The 18,997-nt window shown below is 35.7% G+C and overlaps 1 protein-coding gene across 2 annotated transcripts in view; it reads left to right on the top strand.

Moving 5' to 3' along the window:
* dock1 (dedicator of cytokinesis 1) overlaps positions 1–18,997 on the top strand; it is a 311,516-nt gene that overhangs the window by 188,342 nt on the left and 104,177 nt on the right. For both annotated transcript variants that reach the window (XM_088915927.1, XM_088915925.1), the window contains exons 28-29: positions 5,918–6,019; positions 9,533–9,627. In XM_088915927.1, coding sequence (XP_088772053.1) covers positions 5,918–6,019; positions 9,533–9,627 — 197 coding nt within the window. The remainder of the gene's footprint in view (positions 1–5,917; positions 6,020–9,532; positions 9,628–18,997) is intronic.

Here is an 18,997-nt window from a genome sequence, read left to right as displayed (position 1 = left end):
TGGATAACTGTGTGTTTTGTTGATAATATTATCCCACTATTTGTAATGAAGTTTGTGCCTAAGAGTTTGAGGGTGAGTTCAACTTTGGTCACATTATACATTCAAGTCTAATACCCTTTTGTAAAAGATTATTAGATTTTATATGGGAATAGAATGTTATTGACAGATGTGTTCGGGAGGACACTTTAATCTGTAAAGCAGTCTAAAGATCAGTTATATGAAGGTAGTTCACTTTTATGTGCATATTAACCAAACTTGTCCCACACAAGCTCAGTTGGGGTAGTTTCTAAACAATATAACTGGCCAGTGCTTGGCATGTCTTCAGTGAGTCACTGAATCCTTCTGCCCAGAATGACAACGGGAATGACTGTTTGACTGTTTATTGTTTCTAAAGCCATTGTCAAATATTAATAATTTAGAAAGTAGTGGTTAATTGACCAAAATGAAAACCCAACTTTTTAGCTTCAGAGCCTATTATAAAAACCTGAAGCAGGCTCTGAGATCTGAAAGTTACTTCTTTTCATTATGCTTTTCAGCATGGAATCATCCTCAACTTACTTCTTTTTAGCTCACAGTATTATTAATTTATTTGGCTGATGCTTTTATCCAAAGTGACTTATGGATGTTACAGTTACCTGCATTCATTTTTTTTACTCTATGTTAAACATGCAGGAGTCAGGAGTCTAGCATATTAACTATTTCTTCTCTCCTGAATACATCTGAAACACTGCAATAATAAAATATCTTTCAAAGGAAGTGAAATTGAAGTTTTGCAGATCAGTAATTTGAATTCGAAACATTTTTTAACAGAGATATACAATGCTATTTGGCATTCCTGTTCATCATGAGTTCCTGAGATTTTTTCTGGAGGCAAAAACCAGTAGTTTCTCAGTACTGCAAAAATGTAGTTTTGCATGTTTAAGAGATTGACACCATTAATTGCATTTTAAAGTAACTGTGGCATCATCGGTGGCTTATCAAACCTGATAAATATTTCATTACAAGGAGCCACATTCCTCTTTAATATTTACACAATTTTAATTTAACAGTTTGTAAATTAGATCTTATCTGTTTCTGTGGTACCTGAGCATGTAAAATATTAAATGATGCCTTACTAGTCATGTGTGCTTTATGCTTTACCAAAAAATATATAAGGATGGTATAGTTGCTTGATCTTTATCTTTAAACCCACTTTTAAAATTCAAAATTACGTCAGCCATTTTAAAGGTTCAGGTGTTGCGCTCACCTGTTAAATTGGATGTAGGTGGAACCGATTAATGCAGTGACATGAATTAATCTACAGATGTTTTATAGTTGTATTTGTACACAAAAATATTTTTTTCTGCAATTAATTTTTAAAAAAACTGACAAAATGCATGCATTTATTTTAAAATTCATTCATTCAGTGGTAATATAGATTAACACCCGAAGACAGACAAGCTACAGATGCAGCCATTCAAAATGCGCGGGCGATACCGCATTATTTTCCGGTACGCTGTACGCAGTCTACCGCAAGCTACCGGTAAATACCGCGAGTTACCGGTAAATACCGCTAGCAAAATAATAGTATCCGGAATTTCCGCAAGGTGGAGCTAATAAAGCTCAACCTCTCATGTTTGAGCTGTAGCCATCAAAGTCTTTAACGAAGATATTAATAATAGTATTAATAATAAATGACCTTGGACAAGCTGTAAACTCAAAGTATTGCCCTGGTCCACATTCTTTTTTTCATTGACCGTCTTTGTAAAAGTAACGCCACAGCATTTCGCAATCACGCATTTTTTTCCAATCATGCAAAGTACAGTGATTCACCATGCCTTTCACATGCTCATAAAAGAGATTGATTTAGGGACATAAACATATTACCGTATGCAAACTGTACTGTATACAGTATGTATATGTATATTTAATGTCTTAACTGTGCCCGTTTAAGTATTGAATATTCATATCTAATTTTACCACTGAAGGGAAATCTTAGTAGCTGAGCATAAAAACAATAGGAGCATACTGCAACGCGTGTGAAGGCCATAAACGATATTAATTTTGGAACATAAACATACAGTATATGGCTGGTCTCGGTACTTTAAAGAAAACATACACGAAACATGGTTTCATTATGACCAGAATCTTGAGATATTTTTAACTTGATTTACAGTATTTGAGAGGTATGTCTTAACACCGATACTACAGTGCTTAAGTACTACTCACGTATATGTTTCTAGGTTTATATTATGCATTTCATACGGTCAAATTACTTTTGAGCAACTAATAAGAAGCGCGAAACGGTATGCGTTTTACTTTCGTTTCGTGCTGGGACCCGTGGATTGATTAGAGATATCAAGTACATACAAGTCATTTTTTAAATGTTGTAGTTCGTCTTGAAAAAATGTTACGAGTACATCATCTATCAACAATTACACAGGTTCTGTTTCCATATTGCGGATTTTGGTTACGTAATATTATTTTCTAGATTTCACGTTGTGAATATATGATTTGGGCAAACAGAGCCGCAAAGAAGTACATTATGGGTTGTTGTTTTTTTTTGCAGTTTTATCTAGAACAAGCGATGCTTAAACCTTTGTCTGATTCTTGTGAAACTATCCACACGACAGTTACAGTACCTAGGAGTTGACTTCAGTGATGTCACTGATGGGATGTTTCTAAAAATCCATCCTCTGTAAAACGTCTTCTCTAGTTGTCCTGCATATGTATTCGCTAATGAAGCTGTGTGTTCTGAGCCTGGATCTCTACATTTCTGTATGAACCACCTTAGAGGGCTAAAGACAGCTTGTGTTTAAATTGAGTGTAAGGCAATTTATGCTTCTAAAGTCATGGTCAGCATTTTTGTACTGTGCTGTAAACTTGTTCTGTGCCTAGTCACATTATTTTATAGCGTTTTCATAGCGTTATCAAATCTGGTGGCGCTGTGTTAGTTTCCTGACTCCCATGTCACATGGTCTGTGATTGTAACCTGTAATGCCGGTTTAATTCGTCACAGCCAGCACTCCGGTTGTAAAGTAGAAGCAGGCGAGATTTCCAGCGAAAAACACCTCCCCCTTCTTCAGGTGTGAGGGTCTTCTGCTCAGAATGAAACGCTAAAATGTAATGTAGGCTCTGAATGGGTTCTGACTTGCTTTAACAAAATATGTTTACAAATCCTTTCACCTGGCATTTTCGTAGTTAGAAATTATGGAACGCTCTGTTAAAAGCAAGGGAGTTTTTATGTCCGTTGCAGTTCTTTTGCAACATGAATATAATTATATCGTTATTAATTTCTTGAGATACGCGATTCCATATTATATTCCCTTTTAATCAAATTCTAAAAGTATGCTTGTTGACTCCGGTATCGCGTTAGTTAAAGACTTCGATGCTTAAAATGTTTAGGAGAAATGGAATACTGGTGTGTATGTTTTCTTTAAAGTACCGAGACCAGCCATATACTGTATGTTTAAGTTCCAAAATTAATATCGTTTATGGACTTCACACGCGTTGCAGTATGCTCCTATTCTTTTTATGCTCAGGCACTAAGTAAAAGGAGATGCTTCATATTGCTTGACTAATTTTAAAAACTAAGTTAGAAATGCAGACGCTCCCTCGGTGCGCTGCTCTGGTGCGCCGGCTCTTACACAGTGCCTGTCTGCCGTAAGCGTTACAATATACATACCCAACACTGCTTGTACCCATCTGTCATGCAAATAAAACACCTTGAATTGAATTGAATTGAGGGGAGAGGGGGGAATACTAAAGGCAATACTGGCTCAATACCCTCGATGGGCTTTGACGTGCTAATGCGTTGGTTTAACAGTCCGGGTGTGGCAGGCTTCCAATGTCAACTCGACTCGATTGGAAGACAATGAACGTATTTTGTGATATTTAGAAATATAAATTTGTTTGGTGCGAGTGAGGTTTTATTTAATCTCTGACCAAGGGAAACGTTTCATTTTTTCAAAGAAATGTTTGTTAAAAAATAAAGTCATAGTTCTATGGGATTCAATCACAGACCATGTGACAAGGGAGTCAGGAAACTACTCTAACACACAGCGCCACCGGATTTAATAACGCAATAAAAACGCTATAAAATAATGTGACTAGGCACAGAAAAAGTTTACAGCACAGTACAATAATAAATGCTGACCATGACTTTAGAAGCATAAATTACCTTACACTCAATTTAAACACAAGCTGTCTTTCTGTATGAACCTCTAAGCTGGTTCATACAGAAAATGTAGAAATGCATTAGCCTGATTATGATTAAAAAACACATAATTAAACACGCGTTTGCGATTTAAATCAGAACACGATTTAAATCAATATAAATGTTTATATTGTAACGCATACTGTCCAGCCTCCATTTCTCTATAAAAATTTACTCTGTTGCACACACACACACAATAGAAGGAGGAACCGCTGTCAGAAGGGAAGATATGTTCAAAATATCGCAAATATCGTTCATGTTGCGATATTTTGAAATATAAAAGTCAATTTATTGTCCATAATATCGCTATTCTATTTTTTCGAAGAAATGTTTGTTAAAAGAAAAGTCCGGCACCAGCTGGATTCGATCACACAACCTCCCAGTTGCTAGTCACGCACCTAGACCAGTCGGCTAGAAGACAGCTCGCATGAACAGGCAGGCGAAAAAGCCCTACACAGCCCTGTCGCAGCACACGAATACCGTTATTAAATTCTTTAGATACGCGATTCCATATTATATTCCCTTTTAATCAAATTCTAAAAGTATGCTTGTTGACTCCGGTATCATGTTAGTTAAAGACTTCAAAGCTTAAAATGTTTAGGGAGAAATGGAATACTGGTGTGTATTTTTTTCTTTAAAGTACCAAGACCAGCTACAGTATATACTGTATGTTTATGTTCCAAAATTAATATCGTTTATGGCCTTCACACGCGTTACAGTATGCTCCTATTCTTTTTATGCTCAGCTACTAAGATTTCCCTTCAGTGGTAAAATTCAATATCTACAACGGGCACAGCAAAGACGTTTTTACTGTAAGTCTTTCTACGACAGACCAACGGACCACGAGTGCCCCTGTCGGTCAACCAATCACGTACTGCGGTGCCACGCGTCATCTTGCGTCATACTGAGCGACGTCACCTGCGGTACGTGTCTGTGACGCGCACTTTGAATGGCTGCATCTGTATAGCATCTTTGATATTCTCAAATGAATTACAACAAGCAGCTTGCCTCACTATCTCAGCAGTGCTTGTCATTCTGTTTTCGAAGTGCCTAGTTATAAAATCACTGGTCCCCTCATTTCAGTCTATAAAGCCTAAGTTACCTACCAGGTGTACTTCTACTGGAAATTACTTTTTTTTATTTTATTGCTTTTATTGCTTAAGCCTCCATCTCAGCAGTGCCAACTTTTTTGGAGTGCCGTTATTGGTTTTGCAGAAAAAAAAGTGCTGACAAAGATGTTTTTTCACTCTGATCATGTAATTTTTGCTACAGGCTGCCAAGCAGTTTGTTACCATTATCAGTCATATCCTTGCTTCAGAACCACCTTTTCAGTACGAACAGCCATCCCTTCTTGCCATGAGATCTGCCAATGTGATATTGTTCGATATTAGAAAATGGTGAAAAAATGGTTGTCATCTGCATAGTTTTGTAAGACAGTTAGCAATGCCAGATGTTTGCCCTTGTGGTAGCTGTAAATATGAAGAATTTTAAGATCAGTAACACAGTACCAAATAATTATATGTACAGTCTGTCTTGTGTGGCCCAAAATTCCAGGGTGAAGTTGTGAATGAAGCTCAAATTACACGATTGTGTTCGTGTTGTTAATTCTCATTACATCAAGTTCACCATCTGTGCCTTGTAGCATAGAAGTCAAATGTGAAATTGAGTTATTGATTTTTGTGACAGAGATTACATTGGTTTTCTACTCTTTTTTTCTTTCAGGGTAGCTTCGTTGCCAGCATGACAGCCACCTTAAGACAAATGGAAGAGTATCATTACGCTCATTTGATCAGCACCTTTGGCAAGATGAGGACTGATGTTGTGGTAAGTGAACATATGCTTCAGTAAACAGTTGGGAGATTTATTTATTGATACTGCTGTGGAAAAGCTGGTTTATGTTGTGACCCTTCAGTGAAAATAACTGCTGCATTATAAGTGCTTAAACAGCATTCCGGTATCATATTGCCTTAGTTTCCTGGCTTGCAGTTTCTTCCTTTAAAATCCCCCCCCCACACACACACAAAACAAATCATACTTAAAGCAATGAATGCGGATTGAAAATTCAGCTTCATAGCTGTAGGTTTATCATGAAATCTGATTGTGAAAACATGCCTGACAATCCTCATCATGTAAGAACTGCCGACAGAGATGAGCTGAGAAAAAAGAAGGGTTTTTGATGGATGGGGTAAAAGCCAGAAAGAGACAGAACCAGCCAGAATGGTATTTAAATAAAGAAATGTATTTCTTACAACAGCTGGGAGAGTTAAAGGCAAATAAGTGAAGTATTTTGAGTGTTAGGATTAATTGTAATGATGCTTAAATTTACCAAATCCATGCTGTCTTTACTTCCCCAATTCTGGTTGACTGAATAGTCTAATTCGGAAAATACTGGAATTTAAGGTTCTTTAGACAATTCAACCTTATGGAAAGTCTTCTCTTATTAGTGAAAAGGGCATAGGATTTTAAATAGCAAAAATTTCTGATACTAAACTATTCTTCAGTGTTGGAAAACTAAAGAAATTGATCAAATGGATGGCATAGGACTAAGGATCTGGTTAAATCTGTTATTACTCTGTAATAACAAATAGGAAAGTAGATATATTGTTGCACCACAACATTTGTGTCCAAATCCATGTTAACAAATTGAAGTAAAAGGTGAGTTTGTAATATAGCTTTAAAGGTTTAAGGTACTTAGTTTACCTATATACGTAATGTTGAAACATACAATGTGTTTTACTGTTTAAAGAAAATACTGCTATAACCTACTAACACCCTGGTGTTATTTTTAATGTGCTTAAGATTGGATTGCAGAGCAGTGTGCTTGTTTGCATCTGTAAAGGAATTGATTATTAATGCAAATCTAGTGGACAAAAGAATAACTTAGAAGAAGACTTGGAATATTAAATATCGCTGCATTATTGTACACGTACATTAAATTAGCTTGTTTTGTTTTCTGGAGAAAAAGTTTGTTGTTAAAAAGTAGTTTGCAGGCACATAAACAAGGTAGATGCCACAACTACTATTTTAACTTCAGTAAGAAATTACCCGGGTTTAGGCCTGTTTAACCCATTCTTGTTGACGCAAAACAAAGTTTCTCTCTTGTCTTTGTAAGAATAGAACATGAGTCATAATACACTTGCCTTGCACAGTACTGCTACTGTATATGTGGTGACTGACCAGAAATGTTCAAATTTAGGTAGTTGTAGAATAGCTGTTACTTTCAGACTTTCACATTAATATATTTTCTGGATCTTGGGGGGGAAAAAGCAAGTCATCTATAAGCAAAAAAAAATAATTTTATAAAATACAATTATATCCACCTACATTATTGAAAAAAGAATAATCTGAAGACCTAAAATATGCAGTCATCCCATGCTTAAGGATATTTTTGTACCACATTTACTCTTTTGTCTTCTCATGTTATTGAAGATTGGTTTTTTACTTTCCTTTTAAATTGGTCTGCTTTAGACTTCTGCTCTTCAGACATTATTGAATTAAATGCTTTTATTACCAGTCTGTGGTATGGTATTGTATTTTTCTGTTTTTGCATCACAAAACAATACGTGTCTGCAGTAAATGATAGAGTGGACATTATTTGCTTTCCTAGTAAGTTACTGCCATTAATGTTATTGATCATAAACTTTGGTTTGTTCCCAGACTAAAATTCACTGTGAAGCTAGTTTGAGCCTTAAGTATGCAACTGTCTTCCAGTAGTAAACCACCCTCGTAACATTAATTTTCTTGAATTTCCTTTATTATTCTATTTCAATAATTGCTGGTTTATATACAGTATATAAATATTCATTCTAATGAGGAATGCTGGAAACTATTTAAAAGTTTTGATTAACACCTTGAGCTTTTTAAACTCCCATTAAGTCTGGCTCAGGTTTGTGTGATGGAAAATAAGCTGTTCAGTGCAGATGCCTGTAACCTAAAATAACTTGTATTTCACACTGTATTTTCTCCTGATCTTGATCATGGAAAAAACAGTTCTCATGGGTCTCAACACTCCAGGCTTCTCTCAAGTATTCAACACTTTTCATAATTCAATGGAGTTTTCATATGACATATAAAAGATAAGTTAATTCATTAGTGAACAAAAATCAGTTATTAATTTTAAGGGACTTCAAAATGACAAGAACGCAGTTCTAATATCCTAATCACAAGATTGATTAGATAAATATTCTGTAGAAAATACTTCCATTATTACTGTAAAGCTAAACAAGCATGGGAATGTGATAACTACAGTTGTGTTTTTATAGCATTGACATAACAGAGTATAGGTGTTTAGTAAGCAAAATGTGACCTTTGAAGTGCACCTTGCTTAATTTGTGGCACACAATCTGGGCCATTTACTGAACATTGATTTGGATACTTTGGTAAGAGAATGCTAAAAATGTTAATAAAACCCAAGACAAAGTCACTGAATGTCAACCACAGCACAACCACAGTTTGAAGTAAGTAGGCCACTGCAGTTATTATAATGTTAAGAACATTGCTGGAATAAAGGATACAGAATTGAATACTTGAATGTTTACTCTTGTCAGAAAACTAAGTAAACACAGTTTACTGTTCCTCCTATCTTTGATTGACAAGAGAGTAATGACTCTCTTAATCCTTAGTAGGGATGTTTCACTCTTTATGAAGTAGGCATGCTTTCCAGGTGATATTCATGACATTGCAGTGTCACAGACCATTTATCATTCCAGATAGATGCATTATATTCATACGTGGAAAGGTTTTCAAAAGGAGTTTAGAAATGAACTTAAAAATGTGACCTGCTCTCCCAAAACTTGCTTTCTGAAGCAAGAGTTACTTTTTTTTTAAATCATGCTAATTTGTTCTTGCAAATTCAGACTTCACAAGGCCATATCTGTAAGATTAACAAAGCAGAAATATTGCCTGTCTGTTTTAAGCTCTCCTTTAGTAAAAAATATGAGAATTGACCTTGAAGACCCTGGTTTTAGGAGAGTTGCTCACACAGAGTATTAAAAAGGCTTTTTAAAATTCACACACTTTCAAATAGTCAAATTGAATTCTTCAATTTTTCATGGGGATGAAAAACTACATGACTATATGCAGACTCACTTTGTATCAGGAATTGGGTGAGGGATAAGATACAATATGTGACATTCTCAGTCAGGGTAAATCATTTTCAAGCAGGTTTATAAAAGAAAATAAAAGCATGTATGTTGTCCACCTTAAACCTTGAAAACCTCCAAATACCCTCTTTTTATTTACTGAGCTTTAAACCTTTTGGAGTTTTGTTGTAAAATGTTCTTATCATCCAAGTGTGAAAATTACAGTCTTCATTTCAAAGGTTTCTTTTCCTTTTAGGATTTTCTGATGGAAACATTTATCATGTTCAAGGATCTCATTGGAAAGAATGTCTACCCTGCCGACTGGGTTATAATGAACATGATGCAGAATAAGTAAGTACAGGGCAACAGCTCTGAATCTGTGCACAGACATCTTAATGCTGCGTTTGATCTTTCATAACTGTGGTTGCTTAGGAACAAGACTTCCAGTGTACAAGGAGAGTTCCTATATTTTATTTTAGTACAAATAACTAAAATCATCATGTTTTATCATAATCAAGACATGGAGGTTGCCATAGAATAATACTGTAAAATCAGACTAGTAAAGATATTTCCCAAGTTTTGAATGATTTATTTAATTTATTATTTTTATTCATTCCTTCATTCTATAGATGTGATTATTAATGCATGTTTAGCTAGTCTGTTCAGTGAATATTTTTTTAGCTGGAAAAAAAGCACAGTGGAATTTCTTATTACTGAGCTTGCAGTATTGAACTGGGCTGAGGGTATGAAGTATGAGTACATAGATTACAATAGTGAGTTATATGTGCTTTCCATGAAGGACTGTGCTTGATTGACTGGGGCGAAGTCTGTTCTCTACTTGTTTTAGAATCCCATCTTGCAATAGGAAGAAGAGAGCTGTTGCAGACATATGGTGATTTCCATACCTAATGCACTTTTAATGGGAATTTTGGAATAACTCAATTAGCAGTCTGAAGAATGATCACAGGAACATTTGAGCTTGTGTAATGCTCAAAAAAGAGAAAATATACAAAATCTGATAAAAATAAAGAGTGGTTGTTTTTTGTCTGTAAATGTTCTTCACATCATAAAGACTTATTAACAATAATCACTCGTGATTATACATAATCATGTTATTTTTATTTTGAGTGTTCCTTTGCAAATTTGCAGTTCCAATTCAGTGTCTAGTGCTGTGTTGTGTTAATCTCACACTGGAATGTTAGCTGAAAATCATCTTCAATCTTCAGTCATCAAGTCTCACTTTTTTAATGCTAAATTTAATGTTCTTAAATTATAAGTCATGAATTGATTCTAAATAGATTGTATATAAAACTCATACTATCACTTAATGAATTTATACATTTGAGCTTTATGTAATGAGTTATGAGTCTCTTTGCAATACATTTTAGATGAGTACTGTTTAGTCAAGAAATCCAATATTTGTTGCACTGGATGCAACAATATAACAAGCAAGAAAAATACCAATCTTTTTAAAAATTAGTGTGTAATTTACTTTTCTTTTGCACTGGGTTTCAGATGCATGTGACTACTTTTTAGATCATTTTGTAAAATGAAATTTGTGTATTGAGTGTTTTGCATTTTGATTCAAAGTCTGCTATTACAGTTGTAAACCATAGATTTGGTATGGCTAGACACTGTGTAGCCTGGTCCATGAGACCAGGAACACCATGGCCATTTTCAGGCCTGGCTTCTAAGATCTCCAAGGAAGCAGGACCTTGTACTGTATATACTGTTGTGAGAACATTAGGGAAATCAAACTTTTATTAAACTTAACTTTTGTTTCTTTGTTTTGGTTTTTCTCATCTCTTCTTATCTTTTATAAAGGTGAAATGAAATCATTTCCACAGTAATTACTCTGTTCTAAGATTTAGGATCAGATCTTCTGTTGGAGATGAGGCTTTGCTGTTATACCTCCAAGCACAGTACAAAAGTCTAGGAACTTGTAATAATTTGAACGACAGCCTCAGGTCTTGTGATAAAGAAGAATAGAGATTATTGCTTGATTCACTTCAGAATGAATGTCGGTTCTATTGAGGGCTTTTCAGTCTTTAGTTTCCAAGTCCCATTTGTTCTGCAATTTTTTTTCAATTGACTGCAAGCTGTTTCAGGGGTGTGTGCAGGGAATAGGGAGTACCGTGGACAGAGGTCCTCATCAGTGGCATTTATGATTACAAAATCTAACAAAAATACCATCCCAACACACAATTACCGCAAAATACAATTTAAAAATAATATCTAAATGGGCAGACCAGCCTATAAACCAGGGGTTTGTGTGCCCTAGCTGAAAATTAAACTGCATATAGTAGGTCGGAAACAAGTTTTGGACATTTATTTTTGTCCTTATGGCCTTGGTGGTTCTGCTCCAAAATTTGCTCTGCATGGTTTCACATGGGTAGGCTCCTAATACCTAGATTTGAAAAAGACAATTCATTTTTTTTAAATAACATACTGCATTCTTAAAAGCCTTCGTGCTCCATTATTAAAAACATAACACTAAACCTCTTGTGAATTTCAGAATTGTGAATTATTGTGATTTTTTTTTATTCCCGTGGGACCACAGTGTCTGCTGGTTTTCATTCCAGTTGAGCTCTGAAATTTCAGTGTTAATTGATTGCTGTCATTGATCTGTTTGCTTGTTTAGACTTTGATTAACTTGTTTTTTGCACGCAGAATTTCAGAAACACCATACTTTACTGATAATGTTTCTGATAGCGTCAGCATACAGAACATTAAATAACTTCTTTTCAGTTTACTTACTACAGTAGTTACCCTTTTTCTGCCACACTCCCTCAGTGAGCAAATAAATTCAGATTCATTAAGATTTATTGTGCAAAATATAGTGTCAAATCACTGTGTTTCAGTCAAATCATATACACTAGACTCAGGATGCTTTACTTTTAAAAAAGAAAACATGAAACCAGGTTACCTAAGCTGTAAAATGATTTGTTTGCAGATTTAATTATTTAACTGTAGTGATTTGTATGAATTCACAGTATTTATTAAATTCTCCTTTACCTGCTGTGGCTGCAGGGCAGGACATTTACACAAATTGAGAAGTGGTTCTGTCAGACGTTAGTTCAAAAGGTTTCATATTAAAATATATTTGTAAGAATAATAAGAAATAATTGTAAAAAAGTAAAATGTCTGGGAATATACAGTTACTTTGACCACACCCATACCCTGGATAACACAGTAGAACAGGGTCATGTGGGAGATGTTTTGAATGATTTGCATTTCTACTGCAGTTTGTACAAGATTATTTTCCTAATATATTTAAAAGACAAGACTTTTATAAAGTTATAAAGTTTTCATTCCAGCTGAGCTCTGAGTGGCATTACTGGAACAACTGGTTTCTTAATGAAGAGTCGTACTTTTCAGAACTTTGCTCGCTGACCATTTAAGGCTACCTATAAAACCCATAGACAATGGCTGGTCAAGACCAGGGTCTGACATCCCCGCTTTTTGAAAACAAGTCTTCAGGCGTGAGAAAGAAAAGAATCACAGCAACGTCTAAAGAGTAACATATTTCTTACATTCAGTTATAAAAATGAAAAGACTGATTCATTGTGTCAGTGGAAAATGCATCATTCCTATGTCAAATGAATGCCTGGCCAGTATGTAATCTTTTGATACCTGAGATATGTAATAGTATTTTCTGTGTGAGCCCCATGAAATTAACTTAGTATATCGTCTCTCTAAATTCACCCTTGGGCTATAAGTATTTAGGAAGTGTATTATTTGCCTGTTGGTTACAGGGATAGTCTAAAAAGGATGAATGTTCTTTCTTTCTTTTACCACTGCTTTCTAAACTGTAGACTTACTTTTTAGTTTAACTTCAGTAGACCCAGATAACAATCAGAATCTACATACAGTGGAATTTTTCCTTTAGCCTGACGGAAAAACAAACAAACAATATCAACAGTGTATATACAGAGTACATAAAACATTCACTGGATTCAGTGGATGCATACAATCAATGTAATGTAGTAGCATACAATACACTACAATACAAAAATATAAGACTCAGGTGTGAAGCATAAGATGTGCTGTCAATGCAATGCTCTGAAGGTGGCTCATACATCAGAGTTTACAAGATTAACAACTCGAAATGAATGACTTCTTAAAAATCAACCTTTTTATATGAATTGTGTGTGCAGAGGGCAGTCGTGATTACTGTTACTTCTGACAGTTTGATATCACTATGAGATATTAAGGAGAAAGATTGTTTGCATTTCTAGAAATTTAAGGACTGAATTTCTCTAATGAAGAATAAAGAATACTAAGATTCTGCTGGGTGCTGTTGGAGACATGGTGTTCTAATACAAAGTTAGTGGTCTCCCAAAATATACAGTATATTTTCAGGAAATAACCTACATGACTATGTGGATGAAAGATATTTTGTCGTTTTCTACCAGAAGAGCTATGATTGCTACAAGCAGAGTTCTCGCAAGGCTTGATATTGAAATTTATATAGCCTTTGAGTTAACATTTTTGGCCACCTGTGTCAAAATGCAAAAAGAAAAAAAGATTGTGATGAGATTGCTGTGTGCCTGTGGGTGTAGATAAATCACATCTGTTTTACTGGAGATGGAATCACTGTATTAATACAAGGGAAGGGAATCAATCAGGCTGTACACAGGTAGTGTATTCAGTTTTTAATAGTTCATTTCTTTATTCAAAATATACATCCTTGCACTTCCATTCCTCCATAATGTGTACCGTATGCTGTTACATGTACCTGTATAAAAATATTTAGATGTGTGCCAAATCATTCTTAATCATTTAAAATTTAGATCCTTTTTTTTGCAAGTTGAAGTTTTGCCATACCTTTCTTATCTGATGATCCATACAGATTTGTTTAAATGATGAAAACATGTAATTTTCTGAAATGTGATACACAGTATCACCATTTTTTATCATTTGTTTTCTTGCAAAGTGTCTATTCATTTTCACATCACATTTTCTTCTAGCCTGTGATTTCACGTAGATGTATCATACATTAATTTAATCAGAACAGGGAAAGCTACATCCTGTAAGGATAAAATGTCATCTGTGATCTTGGATTACTGAGAGCTGAAAAAATGGATTATGTACTGTAGATCCTGCTGTGCTAACCAAATTCAGATATATACAATATGTTTGTTCACCTTTGTGAAAGTATGTGACCATCTGGTGATATACTGAAGTACTGCAAACCGGAGGCTTTATTGGTTTTTTGTCTTTGTCCTAAGCACCAGATTTAGCTCACTCTCTCTGGGTTTTTGAATAGATGAGTGCTTCTATTTATGTGTGTCACCTCAATTATATAATGTTATTATACATTTCTTCTTTTTTTATTGAAGCAAAATGTTTCAAAAGTGAAATATATCATTTTTTTTTTTGCTAAGAAACATTCAACACTTTTTGCTTGACAGGATCTCCTCAGATCTCACAATCTTATTCCTACTGCATTATTAATGGCCTAATGGTACAATAAAATGCATACTGTTTTTTTGCTTTCTGTTCAGTATGACATTAATGCTAAGCTCCCCAGGAACAACATTTTTTTTTATTTCAGTTTTTAATGGTATTGGTGCTGGTTTACCACCCACACAGTGAAAATGCAGTTTGAAATTCCTTAGAGTGTTATTGTTTTAGATTTCCCCGTTTGCTGTGTAAGTGCTGTGCTAATGAGAGTGTCATCAGATGTTTTATACTGCACATGGCACTGTACATCAGCCCTTTTAGCTGGAGGGACAAATCTGAAAAAAATATTAATGAATTGTCATGAATGTCTGTAGTCTAGGGCAGAAGGAATAATAAAGTGTCAATGATTAGGAACTGATAGAGTGACAAGAATAACAGCACATGCTCTTTATAAAAAAAATCTGTAAGAGTGGTTATTAGAAAAATGAACATTGTTTGATGAAAAGGGGATTTCTATGTGCTGTACTCAAGTACTATATACTGTATAATCTTGTATACATTTTTACTGTCTTTATCTCCTTCCTGGTGACAACAGTTTCAGTAATCAAATTACATCCACTAACCCAAAACGTCTTTGCAGTTTTTATTTATTCATCAAAATGCTTTAGGGAAGTACTGTATAGCATGATCGTGTACTATCCTTTATCTATCCTTCATCTCCAATTCCAGCCATAATCCATTAGGCTTTAGCAGAATAAGTGACCAGGCTTGTTTTGCTTATTTCTTTCCAGCTGTTTTCCTGGAGGTTGTGTTAGATCAGTGCATCTTGACTAAAATGGAACAGTGGTCACATCATTTGGGTATTCTTTTAGTACAGTATAAAGATCTTTTACTTTTTTCATGAGATCTTTATTTGGAATCTTTGTTATTCTAATACATCCAGAATCAATGCATATTTTTTTAAATATACAGTGTGTAATGTATGTGAGGTTGTGGACCTGACTATGCAGTGGTGCATTGTGCGCACACACACAGCTGGTAAAAGCTGTGTTTTCATTGAAAATCGGTTGGTTGTGAAGTGTATCGTTCAAGCCTGTTTAAATGCCATGGAAGACCTCTCCACATCTAATGCAAAATTATGAATAACCCTGGGAACCCTGATATATTTCGGTATTTAATAAGACTCTTCTTATTGGTTGATGTTTGCTACCTGTACATATGATATTCTATAGCTTGATGAACACAGAAAGATGGAAAACCATCTCATAAATGTTTCTGTTTGCCAAAACTGCTCCACCAATTGAATTAGAACTTGGCACTTTTCATCAATAAAGCTTTTGTTTACACCTGAAAAACTGCTAGGGTAATTTTTTGCATTCTCATCTCGTCATAAACAGTGTTCAGAAATGTGTCCCATCATGCAAACTGGTAATTTAATGTCAAATGTTATAGGTGTACTTCAGTTGCCAAAAGGATGATGTATGTGAAAATGTGGTTCCTGCTTAAAAAAAATAACTGATGTTAATTTTCTTAATCAATATACAGCCTGTAACTCCTGTTTAAAACATCTGGTCAGTTAAACCCAAAGTTACTAAATGTCATTGTAGTTAAGAGTACAATTAACCTATGATGCATTTGTATTTCTGATTAAATTAAGCTGGTCAACTGACTATTTCAACTCAAACTGCCTGTATCTTGGGAAATTAAATTGAAGGTTTGTAGGTGTTGCCAACAACCAAGGATGTTTCTGATTTGCACCTCATAAGGTGCGATAATTTTCCCACCCATAGCTGGCCACAGAGTGCTTCTGTTCAAAGACGGTGTGGCTAAAAAAAACTCCAAACCTATGTATTATTCTTGTGACAGCACAGTTAACATACAGCATAATTGGGTTCCTGCATAAACTACAATGTGTTGCCTGACAACCATTTTGGTTTCAAAATCAAGCTGCCATTGCTTTGAGAACTGCTGCAATGATAGATTTAGAACTTGTCAGGTTTCATCATGTGAAGACCTGCTAGAGAACTGTACCTCACATGTTGCAATGGTACTTTAAACACCCATCATCATCTCCTTGGCTATACTGTATGTATTCTGTAACAGTAGCTGCTGTTCTTCCACCTGGCCTGACTGTGATCCATACATTTATAGAAATCATACTAGTTTCTTTTGCATTTCTCTCAGTTTTAAAGTACATATGTGCTGTCAGGGCTTGCTTGCAGGCTTTAATACAGCTTATGATTTTCTTGTTTTATGTTTTTCAATGCTTTTGGCTGTGAAAGGGTGCATCATTAGTCACCATTTTTGTGTTTGTAATGGAATATTTAGGCTCTTACTTTAGAGAATAAATCTCGATGTCCAAAATGGGTATATGTGAGATTATTGCAAAAACTAACATTTGTGGTAGTAAATCCATAATCTTTGAAAATGTCCTCAGAGGCACAGGAATGATTTTCATGGTGCATTTTCAACAAATACTTTAAGATACGAGTCTTAAGATGCCCGGATTAGAAAAATGTGATCCATTGTGCCTGGTGAGATATAGAACCAACTGCCAGGCTTCAGCAAGGGTGCAGCTGCTGCTTGTGCTCTCTCCTCTTAAGGACTAAAACTTTGATCCAATGACATTTTCTAGAAATATATCTTTTAAGGTCCTTCTCAGTGCCTGCCAAGAAAGAAGAATAAGTAGGACATTTACTGTATACCTATATGAAATAACTTATTAAAATTTGTCATTTTGATTTTTCTTTCACTGTGGCAAGTTTTGTTTTAGATGCAACTATTCCACCTGCGTGAGCTCGAGCTCACAGCCCCCGGCAACTGGCCACGTTCACTTGCAGGGCCAGACTTCTCCCAGTGCCGTGAGAAAGTGATTAGTGCGGCCAGTCAGATGCTCTGTAGTTCAGCTTTCACCCTGTTTTATTTTTGTGCTTCTCGCACAAACCAACCTGTCTGCAAACTATTCTGAAATCATCCTGAAAGTGTCAGAGCTTTCTGTTTCTGAATCTGAACCAGGACCTGACCACCAGCCAGATCCCCTCTTGCTTCCTTTTAGCTACGTGGCCTCTGGCGGTGTATTCAGCAGTCTCTGTGATCTACCTGGCTGCACAGCTTTTCCTCTAGTCTTCCAGGCTGCACATCACATCCGGTGCTCCGCCTGTCTGCCTGTTGCATCCTCCGCCTCGCCTGTCTGCTTGCTTTTACCCGAAAGTAACGGTTAGATTTCTTAGCCCGTCCCTTGGCCAAGACATTCCCCAGGTCAGCGCTGTGCCTTAACACGGATATACTGTAAGCTTCTTTCCTGCTTCCTTAATGGAATTAAAGGATTTGTATTTTCACTGTTATTAAGCCTCCAAGTTGTGGAAGTCTAGGATTATAAAGGTTTTTTTTTTCTTTCCACTTTTGAAATGGCTTGCATCTGGAGACAGGGCACAACTTAATACTATGCAGGTATACTGGGACACATAATCCAATTATATTTGTGACATATGTTGGGGTCTAGTGTGAACTAAGAAGATGGTCTAGTCAGTGTATTCTAAAACCCTTTCAAAATCTTCTTATAAAGTGCTGTTCTGGTGGAACAGGAACCTGGCCAGTTGTTTCAGCAGCTGAAAACATCTTATTTCCATGAGCAAGTATAGGTAGAATCATCTTTGAGTCATTCATCTTTTATATGTCACAGGCAGCACAGTTTCATATGGGAGTTTCGGGGCAGGTTGAAGAAGAGGTATGTCCCGCATTAACAGCCCCCTGACCCTGCGAGTGCCTGGGAGGCTGCTCTCGTCACTTGAAACCAAGACAGACTTGACAAGCTATTCTCAGCATTGCTGAGCAAATTGTGTACCACTTGACAAATCCCAGTCAGATTCAGCCAGTGAATAGAGAATAGTGAATAGAGCCAGCCTTGAACTTGTGATGCTTCCTTGCTGGTTGAGTCATTCAAGAGCAACCAAAACATTTAAAGCTGTACCTCAAAAGTTGCTTGAATAATTCTGATTCTCACATGTGCTTCTATGTAACTAATAAAAGCACGTGACCAATTGTGGTAAAAAAAAGAAAGTTAATGATTTCACTCTTGAGTCCTCTTCATTTGGTTAAAAGAAACATCTGTTTCTGCTGCATTTCTTTTATTATTTTTAACAACCTTGCTTAAACTATCCTCTAATTAAGTTGCTCTCCTTTTCAGTCATCATGTTCAAATATTCACATGTGAATCCAAGGCTGATTTCACATGATCAGTTTGTTTGGGCAGTCTGCTAGGACCTTTGGTTATTGCAGCTGAGAGTTGTGTTGAACTGGATGTTCTCACTTTGGG

Source organism: Atractosteus spatula, chromosome 5, assembly GCF_055471065.1.
Source record: "Atractosteus spatula isolate fAtrSpa1 chromosome 5, fAtrSpa1.hap1, whole genome shotgun sequence".
Taxonomy (NCBI): domain Eukaryota; kingdom Metazoa; phylum Chordata; class Actinopteri; order Semionotiformes; family Lepisosteidae; genus Atractosteus; species Atractosteus spatula.
Note: the sequence above shows the minus strand (reverse complement) of the source record. Positions and strands in the feature narration are given on the sequence as shown.